General features: G+C 44.3%; 1 protein-coding gene across 5 annotated transcripts in view; it reads left to right on the forward strand.

The window, feature by feature from the left end:
* The window catches only part of gria4b (glutamate receptor, ionotropic, AMPA 4b), an 88,383-nt gene that overhangs the window by 51,641 nt on the left and 23,572 nt on the right, over positions 1–13,170 (forward strand). For 4 of the 5 annotated variants that reach the window (XM_029520153.1, XM_029520152.1, XM_029520155.1 and 1 more), the window contains exons 6-9: positions 769–927; positions 4,198–4,365; positions 5,510–5,614; positions 7,166–7,276. In XM_029520153.1, the coding sequence (XP_029376013.1) occupies positions 769–927; positions 4,198–4,365; positions 5,510–5,614; positions 7,166–7,276 (543 nt within the window). Of the gene's footprint in view, positions 1–768; positions 928–4,197; positions 4,366–5,509; positions 5,615–7,165; positions 7,277–8,202; positions 8,268–13,170 lie in introns of those variants that run through there. The other variant, XM_029520156.1, reaches the window with a different exon arrangement.

Consider the following 13,170-nt stretch of genomic DNA (forward strand, 5'->3'; position numbering starts at 1 on the left):
TCAGATAGAAGAATTGATATCTGAGCTTCACTGTGCAAAATTTCTGCAGTCGTCTGTTGAATTTCTGAACAGATTGACCTGCGTGACTTTGTGAAATCCCAACTAGATCCATTATTTAAATGACTTCATGTGAGGAGTGAAAACTCTAAATCGGCAGCACAAACACACTAAAGATGGAAGAAGAAAACATCAGCAATGCAACCATGTGATTCTTTTTATTGGCTGGATTTCACAGTTGGGTATTCAGCAGCTTAGACCAAGAAAAAATACATTTTCCTTGGACTTAAATTATAATAAACTCAACATGACAGAGATTTAGCACCATCAGTTGGACAATCACACAATTACAGTCTGTCACTATCTTGTGAGGTTTAATGGATGAACTGATGATTAGAGAATTCCCCAAAACGATGAACCTTCACCTTTACCGTCCGTCAGGTGATACAGCATGTATTTTTCTGAAATGATCAGAGCCAGCAATGTCAGAAATCTGATCAGAAAATGCAATCAGGAAGTCATCTTGTAAGGCGTTTTACCTGGAGGATGGTGAACGTACCAGTCTCAGTTCCAGCTGAGAATTCAGCCTTTGTGACATTTGGACTTCAAAAATCCAAACTGCTGTAGTTTAGTGGAAAATGTCTGTGAGTCTTAAAGCTAAAAAGGGAAATCAAATCATCAGTACAAGCTGCATTTATTAAGACGACTTCAGTCTGTATCTCCTGTCTGGACTGGGACCATGACCACTGACTCCTCTTGTTGCCCCTGAAGGGTTTTAAGGATATCAACCTGGAACGCTTCATGCACGGTGGCGCCAACGTGACGGGTTTCCAGCTGGTCGATTTCAGCAACCCCATGGTTATCAAACTGATGCAGCGCTGGAACAAGCTAGACCAGAGGGAGTATCCCGGCTCGGACGCCCCACCTAAGGTGTGTCTTGTCAAGATCAGGTGAAAAAACATCAGCTCAGCAGCCCAACACAATATTTACCTTTTCTGTCATCCTTTGTGCAGAGACTGCTCTGGAAAACCTACACAAAATCAGATCCACAGCACGCAAATCGAACGATTTTACAAAGAAATAGGCACTTCTTGCATCAATAGCATTTTAATTCAGCTTTCTGCAAAATCTCTGCCAGTTAAACAAAACTGCATTTATTGTTTTTGGAGCAAGAAAGAAGTTAAGGTAATTTCTTTTTGTGATTTTCATTTAAAGTCAAACTCAAGTTGGAAAAAAAAAATATCTCAATGGTCAGACAACTGACCAACCAAACCAGAGCAGGGCAAACATCGCCATTAATTCTCCTGCATGCTGGATTACTGCAGCGGGTTGTTTATGGGTCTTTCTGAGAGTCAGACCCCTTCAGCTGCTGCCAGGGTTGTAACAGGAACCATATAAAACAGAAAAAAAAAGCCCATCACTCCACTTCTCAGATCGCTTCATTGGTCACCGGTCTCTGAAAGAATTAACTTTAAAGCCAAACAACTGGTCCATAAATCACTGCATGGCTCACATCCAAAATACTCATCCGACCTCCTGAACCAGTATGAACCTCCGGGCTGCTCAGATTGGCTGCTTGCACTCCGGAAAACACTTTGGATCGGCGTGAAAAGTACAGTGTCTTACAAATATGCAAGTAAATTTCATGCCATCTCCACGTAGTCGACAAAAACATGCAAAGCCGTGTTTCTTTAGTCGTCCCCTTGGGGGTGAATGAGAAAGTGAGAGTGTAAGCAGAGAGCTAGATAAGATGAAAGGCACATGAATATATTGCACCGTCCTTGCAAAGTGTGTAAAACAACAACAGTCGCAGACACACACACACATATATATGGAATGAATGCAAAAATAGCAAACAGCAGCTGCAGATGAGGTGTGCATTCGTATGAGGAACGGCGAGCTGCTGCACTTTGTCCACCTCTGCCATACGCAGCGATGTGACAGATTGACCCACTTTACATTTTCTGCAGCCACGCAGATTGCAAATGGCACCGGGGCAAGAAGGCATCACGCCATGGTGGTCAGCAAACCTCCTCCCCTCCAGCAAATCTGTGTGCCCAACAAAGATTTCTATTTTGAAATCCAGATGCAGTGGAGTGGAAATTGTGTGAGTCAAGCTGAGTGTGTGTGTGTTTGATGTTTTGTGGTAACTTAAAAAAAAAAAAGTTTAAAGTTTATACCACAGTATGATATCACATGGCATTATGTGCGTGTGTGTGATAAATTGCTCCCTCTTCTGGAAATCCGCTCACACTAAATGACTCTGTTCCCCACTAAGTTGGTCCACTGTTTGATGCATTAACATAGCGAGCGAGTTGGGACTTCCTCTGACATGTTTATTCACTTCGAGAAGACAAATGGGCTGCTGTGTGTTTTTAAAGCTCCGCCACTCAGCAGGCAGTGAAATCCCCTACATGTAGACAGCAAGCTCGGAGTCCTGGAGATATTAGTCCTCATTTATACCTGGTATCAGCATTTCATCTGTTTTCTGCGTAATAAAATCTAATCCAATATTTGCGTTTATACTTGGCCTCGTTAAACGCCCTTGTTATCTCGTTTCTGCGCTGTAATCGAATATAAATATACAAATGGGGAAGGAGGAGCTGACAGACTTGCATATCAAAGGATTTTAACTCCATTGGAGATGATTAGGGGTATATTCAAAGGCCACTACGATGTTCAGGGCTGCTAAAGCTAAATTTTCCTCTCCCTCGTGCTACGCGAAGGTCGTCAACACAGCGGAGAAGCCCCAAAAACAACAAGTTCCTCAGCCCCTTGAAGAGTGTTGAGATCACAAGAAGAGGCCAAGGTGTGATATTTAAACAGCTTTGATATCACAAACAAATCACATGATTCACCTCCAAGCTCCACTGGTGGTACAAAGAAGTTTGTTTGTATTGAAGTGTATGTGAAAATGACCGTACTTATCACCTCATTTACATCTTCACAAAAAGCAGCCAATTAGCTGCCATGCGGTTGACGGACTGGTTTTGTGCCGACACTGCGGCCAGGAGAAGAACCGACCGATCTGAACAAGGTTCAAAACAAATCAAAGACTACGCAAACAAAGCAAAAATACAGCACTCACTAATCCATCTCGCTTTGTAAAACGGGGATGTCAGCCTGCTGTGCTGCTCGCTAGCTATTTAGATGAATCGGACTGACGTTGGGATATTTCTCCAATGTGACAGTACCAGAAAGTCTGGCTGTGTCGCTGGGAACTTTGAGCTGTAAAGATGGTCCTGAGTGATTAGTTAGTTTATCAGGCACCTTCGTTGTTTGTGTGTGTTACCGTGGGCAGCTTGTCAAAGAGTAACCGGGGGGATAGAGTGCAGCAGTCTCTGTAGAGAGCCATAATGTCACAGTGAGTAGTGGGCTAATGAATAGGATTCACCCCTGGCCGGAGGCAATCTTAATGAACTCCTGCTAGCCGGGATAATTAATGCCAGACTGCTACCCGGCTGGACAAAACACTCGCCCTTTTTCCTTTCTTTTCCGCTCGCTCGCTCTCCATCTCGCTGCCTTTTCGTCATTCACCCAATTAGTTTTCCGCGGCGCCGGAGGTAAGTTTTAGGGAAATGTATGGCTCATGAGGGAGAGGGCGATTTTCCTAGACACAAATAATCAGAGGCAACACGGAGTCTTCAGGTCAAAGACAGATTAGGGGAAACTGGGAGGCTTACCCTGTGGGGAATGCGCTCTTCTCGTTGCGCCTCCTCTCCTGCTTTCCTTTTCCCGGAAAATAATGAGCAGAGTGGAACTGCTGCATCTCTGCAAGAGTCAGGCCATTACGGTGTGCAGCTCGGCCCCGTGGAAGCTAAGCGTGCTCTCAGAGGCAGCCTTACGCAGATGGTTTCTAAAGAGATCTGACCAGCAAATATTGCAGAACATTTCGCCCCGTCCAGCTAAATCAGCATCTAATTGGCCTCATACCTTTTTTTTCTCCTGGTGTGTGTCCTTCAGTGTTTATATATGTAGAAAACAGACAGACCAGCAGGATGGCCTCCAGGTTTAAAACACAAATCACATGCTTCGTCTTGACAAAGCTTTCTTTTTTTTTGATAGATATAATTGGCCAGTGTTGAACCATAACTCCCTCTGCAGTGTTTTCAGTTGTTGTTGTTTCTTTTTAGCTGAAGAACCGAACACACAACCCAACTGTGCTCACATCCAGTAACGTCTGTATCTCTGCTCATCCAGTACACCTCGGCGTTGACCTACGACGGGGTTATGGTGATGGCCGAGGCCTTCAGGAACCTGCGCAGGCAGAAGGTGGACATTTCCAGACGGGGGAACGCCGGCGACTGTCTGGCCAATCCCGCCGCCCCGTGGAACCAGGGCATCGACATGGAGCGCACTCTGAAACAGGTCAGAGTGAGGAGGAAGAGGAGGAGCGGGGAGGGGAGGGGTGTGTTGAAACCGTGAATGCACAGTGTTTGTAAACTGGCTTGAAAGTGCTGGAGGATAAGAACATCACACGCTGATGTAATCTCATCTTCCAGTTTTAGAAACAAACATTGGCAATTTCACATCTCTCTTTCTTCGCCTTTGCCGTTGTACGCCGTCAAAAAGACCAAATCAAAAATGAAGATGAACTCGTGTTGGGTTTTTTGTTTTGTTTTGTTAAAGCTTATAGCATCCACATAAAACCAGAAATTGTAATTTTGAGGTCTGTGTTTAAAAACTGCTACAGTCAATGAGATGTAATCTGCTTTAGCTGCTGATTTCTGCGATGTGCAGTTCACACCAAGGTTACCAGGAATATAACTGAGCACCACCACAGCGTGAGCTGGAAGAGTCAAACCTAATCAGGCCTGCTTTATTTTAATCTCCTCAGCAGCTGTATGTTCCTCTGTATCCTCCCCGATCGAGAGACAGTAGTTGGTTTTTATTTAGAGAGCACAGAGTCTTTCTGTTCATCCGTTCTGTGTTTCAACCTGCTTCATGTTGTTATTCAGTCTGATCTTTCACGGTCTCCACACGGGCATCAAAAACCGGCAGCAGAAAGCACGAGCAGTCACTGCCCCCCCCCGACACAGAGTCATATGATGATGATAGGTGTGTGTGTGTGTGTGTGTGTGTGTGTCAGCTACAGTGCAGCTGCAGAAAGTGTTGACGTAGCTTCAGTTCAGCAAAGCTTTCCTACTATCGCTTCCTGGAGGACCGTGAATTTCCCGAAAGGTTGCATCTACCCTTGTAATGACCTTCAAATCGGCTGCTTCGAGTATTAAATGATGATGTTCTCCATCTCCTGCTTTCGTTCCACTTATTGCATTATTTTCCCCGACTTTAAAAATCATCTTCAGAAAATAAATTGTCCCAATCGTGATGAAATTCTTATCAGAGTATCAGTCTGCTTGGTTCTCCCTGTAATGAGCTGTTTGCCATCTTCTTTGGCAGAACATTAACCTTCATGCCCTGCAGTTTTCTCTTCAGCCTTTCCACCTAACACATGGATGTTGTTTTGTGGCTGTAAATGTAAATGCACGTGAATGTTCTCCTCTGTGTGCAGGTCCGGCTGCAGGGATTAACAGGTAATGTCCAGTTTGACCACTATGGCCGCAGGGTCAACTACACAATGGACGTGTTTGAGCTGAAGAATAATGGACCCAGACGGGTAAAACATCACACCGCACCTTTCACTTTCATTTGTGTTGTTACGGATGAGTGTTTGTAAAAGCAGTGGCACTGTTGTTTGTTTTAGCTCATGCAATACATCCTCTGTTCGGGTTAGACTGCCGCCACGAGAAGCATCTGCAGGCCGAGATGAGGCAGTTTTGGGTTTTTTTGTGTGTGACATTTTCTATTATCATAAGTAGGCTTCTGCCCATCTCTGCCGCTGATATGATGGATGTCTGGAGATGAAATTCAGGGAAAATGGGAAAGAGGAAGAGAAGGAAAGCACTAGAGAGAGTGATGGCAAGAGGGTGAATTGAAATGGAGAACGATCAAGGTAGAGGGGGAGGAACTGAGATGCGGGTGAGGAAGCACAGAAGAGTTCCCATCAATCAAACGCTGCTTTGGCCCGTCCTGCTCGCAGCGCGGGTCCTTTCGGGACAAGTACCGTGCTGTGTGTGCTTGTGTGCGTTCGGGTCGCAGGCGCTCTCCCATAATATTCCACGTCCCTCAATCATCATCCCGACGCCCCGGCGCACAGGCGCTATCAACCAATCACGGCTCCCCCGGTCCCCCTCTTGCTCGCCACCAGCAGCATCCAACCAGCAGGCAGCTTTGCTCGCTCAACTCCTCTGTTCTCTCTGATTTATAGCTGCTTGTAGTTGCTGTCAAAACTCACGTCTGTAATAAGATCAATAGATCACTTTGACGCAGTATTGGTTCACAGATACATATTGGCTTTTTATTAAAAGTCATGTATCAGGCAGTTGGTGTACGACCTTTTGACATCTGTTTTTGTCAGAAGATGTTCATCTTGGGACTACAACAGATCATTTCTGTCAGCTCCAGTCTTTCAGTCTGACCCCGAAGGACCGGTGGAAGATAAGATTCGACAAAAAGCAAGCAGCACAACATTGATCGGAACATCTTGCATGAGGCAATTTCAGGAAATAACTCACACAGAGGCATGATGTGATGATGCTGGAATTTTTCTTTTCTTTTTTTGAGATTTTGAAAGTGAAGGTGGGAGGTTTGAGAAAACTGCTGACACTAAAGCACTAAGCTTAAGTTATATTGGTGCTCAGGTTCACCAATCAAACCACTTTTCTACTTTAGAGCATCTGATTATTCTCGTTTTCCACGTTATTAATGATAACTTTTCTCAGAATTAGGCTGTATAAAGACTTTTTATGTCTCAAAATTACAAACTGCAAGAAGCGTCTGGGTTCAAATCCTGAGACTGGAACCTTCCCGTTTGTCTGTGTTCTCCCCTTGAGTCTGCGTGGCTAATCCCACTTCCTGTCCAGAGGATTGCACGTTGGCTTGATTAGATGTGAGCGGCAATTGGTTGGTTGTTTCTGCATTTCAGTCCCCAGCAAACAGTAACAATATCAATGGATAAAAACATTTTATTCTCCAAACTGTCTGCTGTAGGGTCACTAAGGCAGAGATACACAGTGTCATTGTGCATGTGCAGTTACACAATACATTAGGACACACACACACACACGGCCATTGTGCTGCAGATGTACATATTTTCTCTTCCCTGCAGATCGGTTACTGGAACGACGCAGACAAACTGGTGCTGATCCAGGATTCACCGCTGCTTCCAAATGACACTTCTGGCATGGAGAACCGCACAGTTGTCGTTACTACCATCATGGTAAGAGCCCGGCATGCGCTTGCCAACACAAAAACACAGGCATGCACTAATATTTTTAGCAATTTGTGATGCCAGGAGACTTTATTATCCGCTGCTGCCGCAGACGACACTGAACATAATAGCTGAGGGATATGCAGGGTCAGGAGACTGAGCGCCCAGTGGTTACACAGCTTACATCCTGCCCCTCTAACGTCAAACCCTGCATTCGAATGTGCGACACTGGCCGGTCTGACGGGAAGGTGCAGGGGTCGGCTGCACTGTTCGGCTTCGCCACCTATTCCTTGTTTAGAGCTTCAGCTCTTTCTGAGGCTCTTTACAAGTTTTACATCTCTCCTCGCTGCGTTTCCACTATTTGTCATGAGGCTCATGTTCCTGAGTAACCTCTCTTGTTTAAATCAGCCAAAGTAATGAAGGATATGTTCAGTTTAGCTCCTTTACTACCTTTGGAGGGTCTCGTGTTTTGTGCTATGGCTGAAAACAGTTCAGGGATTGCAAGCTTTGTTACAACATTACGTTTCCTGTAAAGGAACCCTTAAAGAAAGAGGATTTATTTTTATTACACCAAAAGAAACATCAATAAAACATCATGCAACTCCAGGACTAACTACCGTCACTTAGATTTCCGTTTATTGCACCAATAAACATCTCAAAAAGCAGCCATACAGCTCCACAAAACCAGCCGCTATTCACTGAGGCTTGATGGATGGGTTCATAACAGCTACAGAGTCAATCAGAGCATTTTCACACACAATTGAAATGAATGGCCTTTGCATGGCATGTGAATCTCTGGCTGTCACAGTGACTCTGTCATGGCTGACTTGAGTAAAAGCAGCCAGATGTTGAGCGTACATGTAGCAGGCTGAGTGGAGGAGGGGAGGAGGTGGGAATGGAAAGTCTCAGCTCAGCACAATCCTCCCTCTTTTCAGCCCCTGATGAGGAATCCCATTTTAAGAAACTGAGCCCCCCAGTCGGACGCAAGCAGGAAATGAAAGCACTTAATGGCAGAGTGACGGACACAACAGCCCGAGCCAAAATGAAGCCCTTAAAGACACTTGGGGGGAGAGGAGAGACTCTGCAGCTATGTAAACGGACACCCCGTTCAGAAAGTCTGAATGAGAAATGAAGACACTCGGCCCCCTACAGAGGAAAAACATTTGAAAACATTTTTTAAGGATTTTTTTTTTTTTTTTTTTGTGGATGGACACCGATTGAAGCTCAAATGGGTCTCTAACTCCGAACAGCCCAGCGTCTGTCGACTAGTATGAATAAGCTGTGTGTGTGTGTGTGTGTGTGTGTGTGTGTGTGTGTGTGTGCGTGCTGGATTCATCCATTGTCATCGCCCTGTGTGTTTTGTGTGGCCAATCACAGCTTGAAATCCATCCTGAATTTGAAGTGGTAATTCTTGCAGAACTCCCTGGACACTGAACTATACAAAAAAAAAAAAAAAAGAAGAAGACAAAGAAGAAGAAGAAGAAGAAGGAAAAAAAGAGGCGTTAGCAGAATGTGAATCTACATCATGTCTAACTGAATTACTGTTTGCTCTAAATCTGTCACTTTCTCCGACTACCTGCTACCATACAGTGCGTTACGCACCCAGAGGGTTTCCTGTGAGCCTTAAAACAGCTTAGGAAGACTAATGCGGCCATAATCATCCCAGTTCATACCCATCATGCTTTTATGCAGCATGATATTATAGTTACATTGTGACGGCTGCCTTGCTCCTGCTTTTTAATGTGTGTTCGCCGTTTTCCGTGAGAGTAATGTTTGTTTAGCATGAACTTAATGAAGTGTCATCGTGTTTTACGTCGGCCAGGCTGCCTCTGTGTTTTAGGAGCATTTCAACATGTTGGAGAATGTCCTTGTTAGTCATTAAAACGTGGGCCTGATCGCCTCTTGGTCAGTGTTCAATAAAGCTAGGCTAATCATATCCCAGAGCTGTGTTGGTGCTGATTGAGCCGCAGTGAAAGGTATCGCTTTTGTCACCTGGCTGCAGTTTTAAAGGGAGATCCGCTGCAGACAGATGCCAAAGCGCACCACGGGGATTCTCTTAACTTCAGCTTGAAACGTGTTTGTCAGGCTTTTGTACGGGAATGACAACAAAGTCACATTATTTTTTGAGCACCGGTGGGAACAATTCAAAAGAGCCTCAAACCACTGCATTCAGTTTTTTTTATTTGTATTTATTTTTTTTTTAGCCTGTCTCAGTCCGTCAGCTTTTTCTATTTCTACCTTATTGTTTGGTTTTTGTTTCTCTGCAGAACTTTTTCCCAATTCTAGCACGTGTTGTGTAATCATCATTCTGCACCTGAGCCAGGTGGGGGCAGTACACAGACCTTTCAGATCCTCCCTAAATGACTAAATCCCAGACTGGAACCCAAGACTTCTCCAAAGTTATAAGCTGGTTTTAGAAAATAAAATGTAAACTTGGCTTTAGCAAACAGGCCATAGCCAATGCATAACGCTGCAGCATCTCAAAATGATGATCAGCTTCAGTTTTTGCCAAAAGGCCCCAGATGTCACATGTGGAAGGTTGGCAGAGTCAAAAAGAGTGTAACTCAGGATCCGACCTGATGTTTGGGCCTGTTCAGTCGGTTTGTAGTTCATATCAGTTTGGCCATTTACAGCAGCAGTAACACCAGAAACCCTCCTGAGAGTTCCTGGAACTTTATTTGGCATCGCCGCCTGACTGGGGCTGAAATTCAGTTCCTGGAAGTGGGTTGATTGCAGTGGACATAAAAGCTGAACCTCTGAGATGAGATTCACATTTTTGCCTGCTTTCACAGTCAGAAGGTCTCGGACTGCTGGTTTATCTCCAAAAACGTTTGCTGCCTCCTGCTGAGGCATTTAGGTTACTGCTTGTCTGGAGCTTCTGCAGCTCGTTAGCTCTCTGAAAATGTTGCTTTATTTATTTTGATTAGTGTGGTGGTTTGATAGTGGTGATTCTGACTGGGGTTTGGTGCTAATTCACCATCACATTCATTTGGTCGGAGTGAATGAAGACTGCCTCTCACTGTGTATTTAGCTGTTTCAGACTGCAGAAAACAGACAACAGTCTTCTTGATGTCTGGAAGTTTAGAAAAGCTCCCGCAGCCAAGGACAAAGTTTGACTCTCATCCTGTTGGCAGGATGAGGCTGAAGGTTTTGATAAATGCCCCTTGGCTTTAAACCCTTCCACTGCACTTTAAACCTGGCACACCATCAATTTGCTGGAGGGCAAGAAGTACAGACAAGTTCCTGTTTTAATTCGGTTTTTGTCCGCCCTTGTCTGGGGACTTCAAGAGGGAGAACACATTTAGACTTTTCAGACACTTTAATCCCAAAAAACTCCTTTCGATGAAGCCGGGGCCTGAAGCAGGAAGCACTTCCATGAACAGATTGGTTTTTAAGGAGATTCAATCAACCTTTTCCATGTGTTTAGAATGATCGTTGGGCACGAGCCACCTCGGAGTCTTTCATTTACGATTGTCACATTGAGTGGCCCCGTCCCCCGTCACACACCCGATGTTTTAGTAAGATGATTCTTTTTTTTTTTCCCTGTAATTTAATGTAAAATTATTCCTCCTCTATTTCACAGTGTGTCTCTCAGGGGACACACGGTGGACAGGTTCAAATGGAAACGTGCAACGCTGCGAAATACATCTCCATCTACTGATATCCTGACACAACAGGCCTTTAACTCCTCAGGTTTTCTTCTTATTTGTAGTTATGTCCGTATTTTCATTAGATCTAACAATTATAATCCAACAAGGTCAAAGCAACTTAAAACACTTATTCACTTACTCGTGACAAGGTCATGGCATCCCACTTCAGCAGCCAGTTGAGTGCGCTTTGTCTCAAAAAAATATGTAGGCAGTTGTAAATTTATTTTATTTAAATTTTTTGCATTTGTGCTTCAAGCGTTCTGTTCTTCCTCTTTTCATCGTCGAACCACCAAATTAAATTAATTTCAAATAAAAATGTGATTAGTTCCTGAAGTGGCTGCAGATGACCGAGACCCAGAAATGAGTCATTTGCCGAGAAGCACTGATGTGCGATTGCTTCGCAAAACGTTTTGTGCTCAGGTTGTTGTACAATGTGGACCTTCATGTTGCTGCTCGAATTCAAACATGACGTGCTCCAGATTATTTATCTTACATAACGCACAAAACACACACAAACATACAGAAAACCAAACAGGCAAATGTTGCACAGCGCAGTCAGACATGTATTTGTGTATGTATGTATGGATTTAGTGGCCCCTGTGGTGTGTCTGTGTGTGCGTTTAATGACATGTTTAATTAGTCTCATTAGGCAGTGAGTGAAGCCGTGTGGTTGTGATTATTGACCTGTCAGCCACGCTGGCCTTTCCTGTGAAGACCTCTGAAGCACGGCTCTCCTCTTGTGCCAGAAACACTGAGTGAATCCTTTATCTCTGCCTCTCCTCCTCTTCCTCTTCCTCCCCCTTTGGCTGCCAGTTCTGTCATACACCCTGCTATCTGAGATCACACGGGTTATGGATGATTTCTCTTTGATACGCATCCAAAACATCTGTGAAAATCAACCGGCGAATGAAGTTTCCATCAGGAAATCAGGAACTCTGTTTTCCAGCTGGGTAACCACGAGGAGGAGGAGGAGGAGGAGGAGGCAGCAACGAATTTATCAGTGCTTATGACATCTTTAAAATTTGGACTCACATCTTTTGTGGTACGAGTCAGAAAGTTTCCAACCTATCTGTCGGCAAATGTAAGACAAATATAACAACTGCGTAGTTTCCTACTAATATCCTCTGACGTTTCCCTGAAGGAACTTTGTAGTTTCTCAGAAATCAAAAGGAAAAATAGGAATTTCTTGAAGGTGCACTTATTGCATGTCATCGCTCTTTCTCTCTTCCTGGCAAAAAATAATTTAAAAGGAAATAAACAGGACTTTCATTGATGGAAGAACACAAAAGGGGGCGATCGGATGTATTTGACATTTTATTTCCACGCATTCCTAGTTTCTGGACAACGAAGACGCAAAGTCACGTTTTCCAGCACGACTTCACCTTCAAGGTGCACGGAGAAAGGAAAAAGTCCAGAGAGAAACCTTTCCCGCAGAATCGTTCCTTTGTGTTGTGCGTTTAAAAATTCCATCTGCATTTTTGTGTGAGATTTGCGAACGTCTCACTTTGACAAGGAACTGCTAAACTGTGGCGTCATTATGTGTTACAGTAACATTTTGTTGTGCCGCAGGCTCAGCCGAGCATTTGCATTCTCTCCCCGCTGAGGAGTCTTTTGGTTTACCTTGCTTTGGCCCGGGGCAATGTCAAGCAAACACATCTCATGAATAAATTGCTCCTGCTCTCAACATGCAGTAGGCCACCTTCCATGACAAAAGTCATTTGTTTGGAAATGTAAGCGCAGAAAGCAGGCGGAGGTTTACATTTAGATCGCTTTCTGAGCAACAGCGAGTCTAATGATCTATAAACCAACTGCTGGTTACAGTGCAGTCTGGTGCACCCCCCCCCCCCCCCCCCCCCCCCACCCCCCCTCTGATTACTTTAAGTGCTGGAGTCGAGTCAGGCTTGTTTTAGGTATTAAGTCATTCAGTCTGACTGCAGCTCGTTTCTCACTTCCCTTTAGCTTTGCGTCTGCCTCCGTTTCTGCTTAGTCATACTTTCCTTCCTTCTCCTTGAGTCTCTGTGTATCATACATCCACATTAATACTTGGATTTTTTTTTATTTTTTTTTGTGCAGCATGAGGCTGTCGCTGTGATTACATAAGAATCTCTCCAGGACTGTTCAACATTAAATTACCTTTAGGAAAGAAATCATCCCAGCAGGTGGAATCAAGTGAGTTTAAAGCCAGAAGATTTAAAGCTGCAACACACTTTCTGTTTTACACTCTCTTTCTCTTTCTTTTACTTAGACCCAAGG

Source organism: Echeneis naucrates, chromosome 14 (assembly GCF_900963305.1).
Source record: "Echeneis naucrates chromosome 14, fEcheNa1.1, whole genome shotgun sequence".
In the NCBI taxonomy this organism is placed as follows: domain Eukaryota; kingdom Metazoa; phylum Chordata; class Actinopteri; order Carangiformes; family Echeneidae; genus Echeneis; species Echeneis naucrates.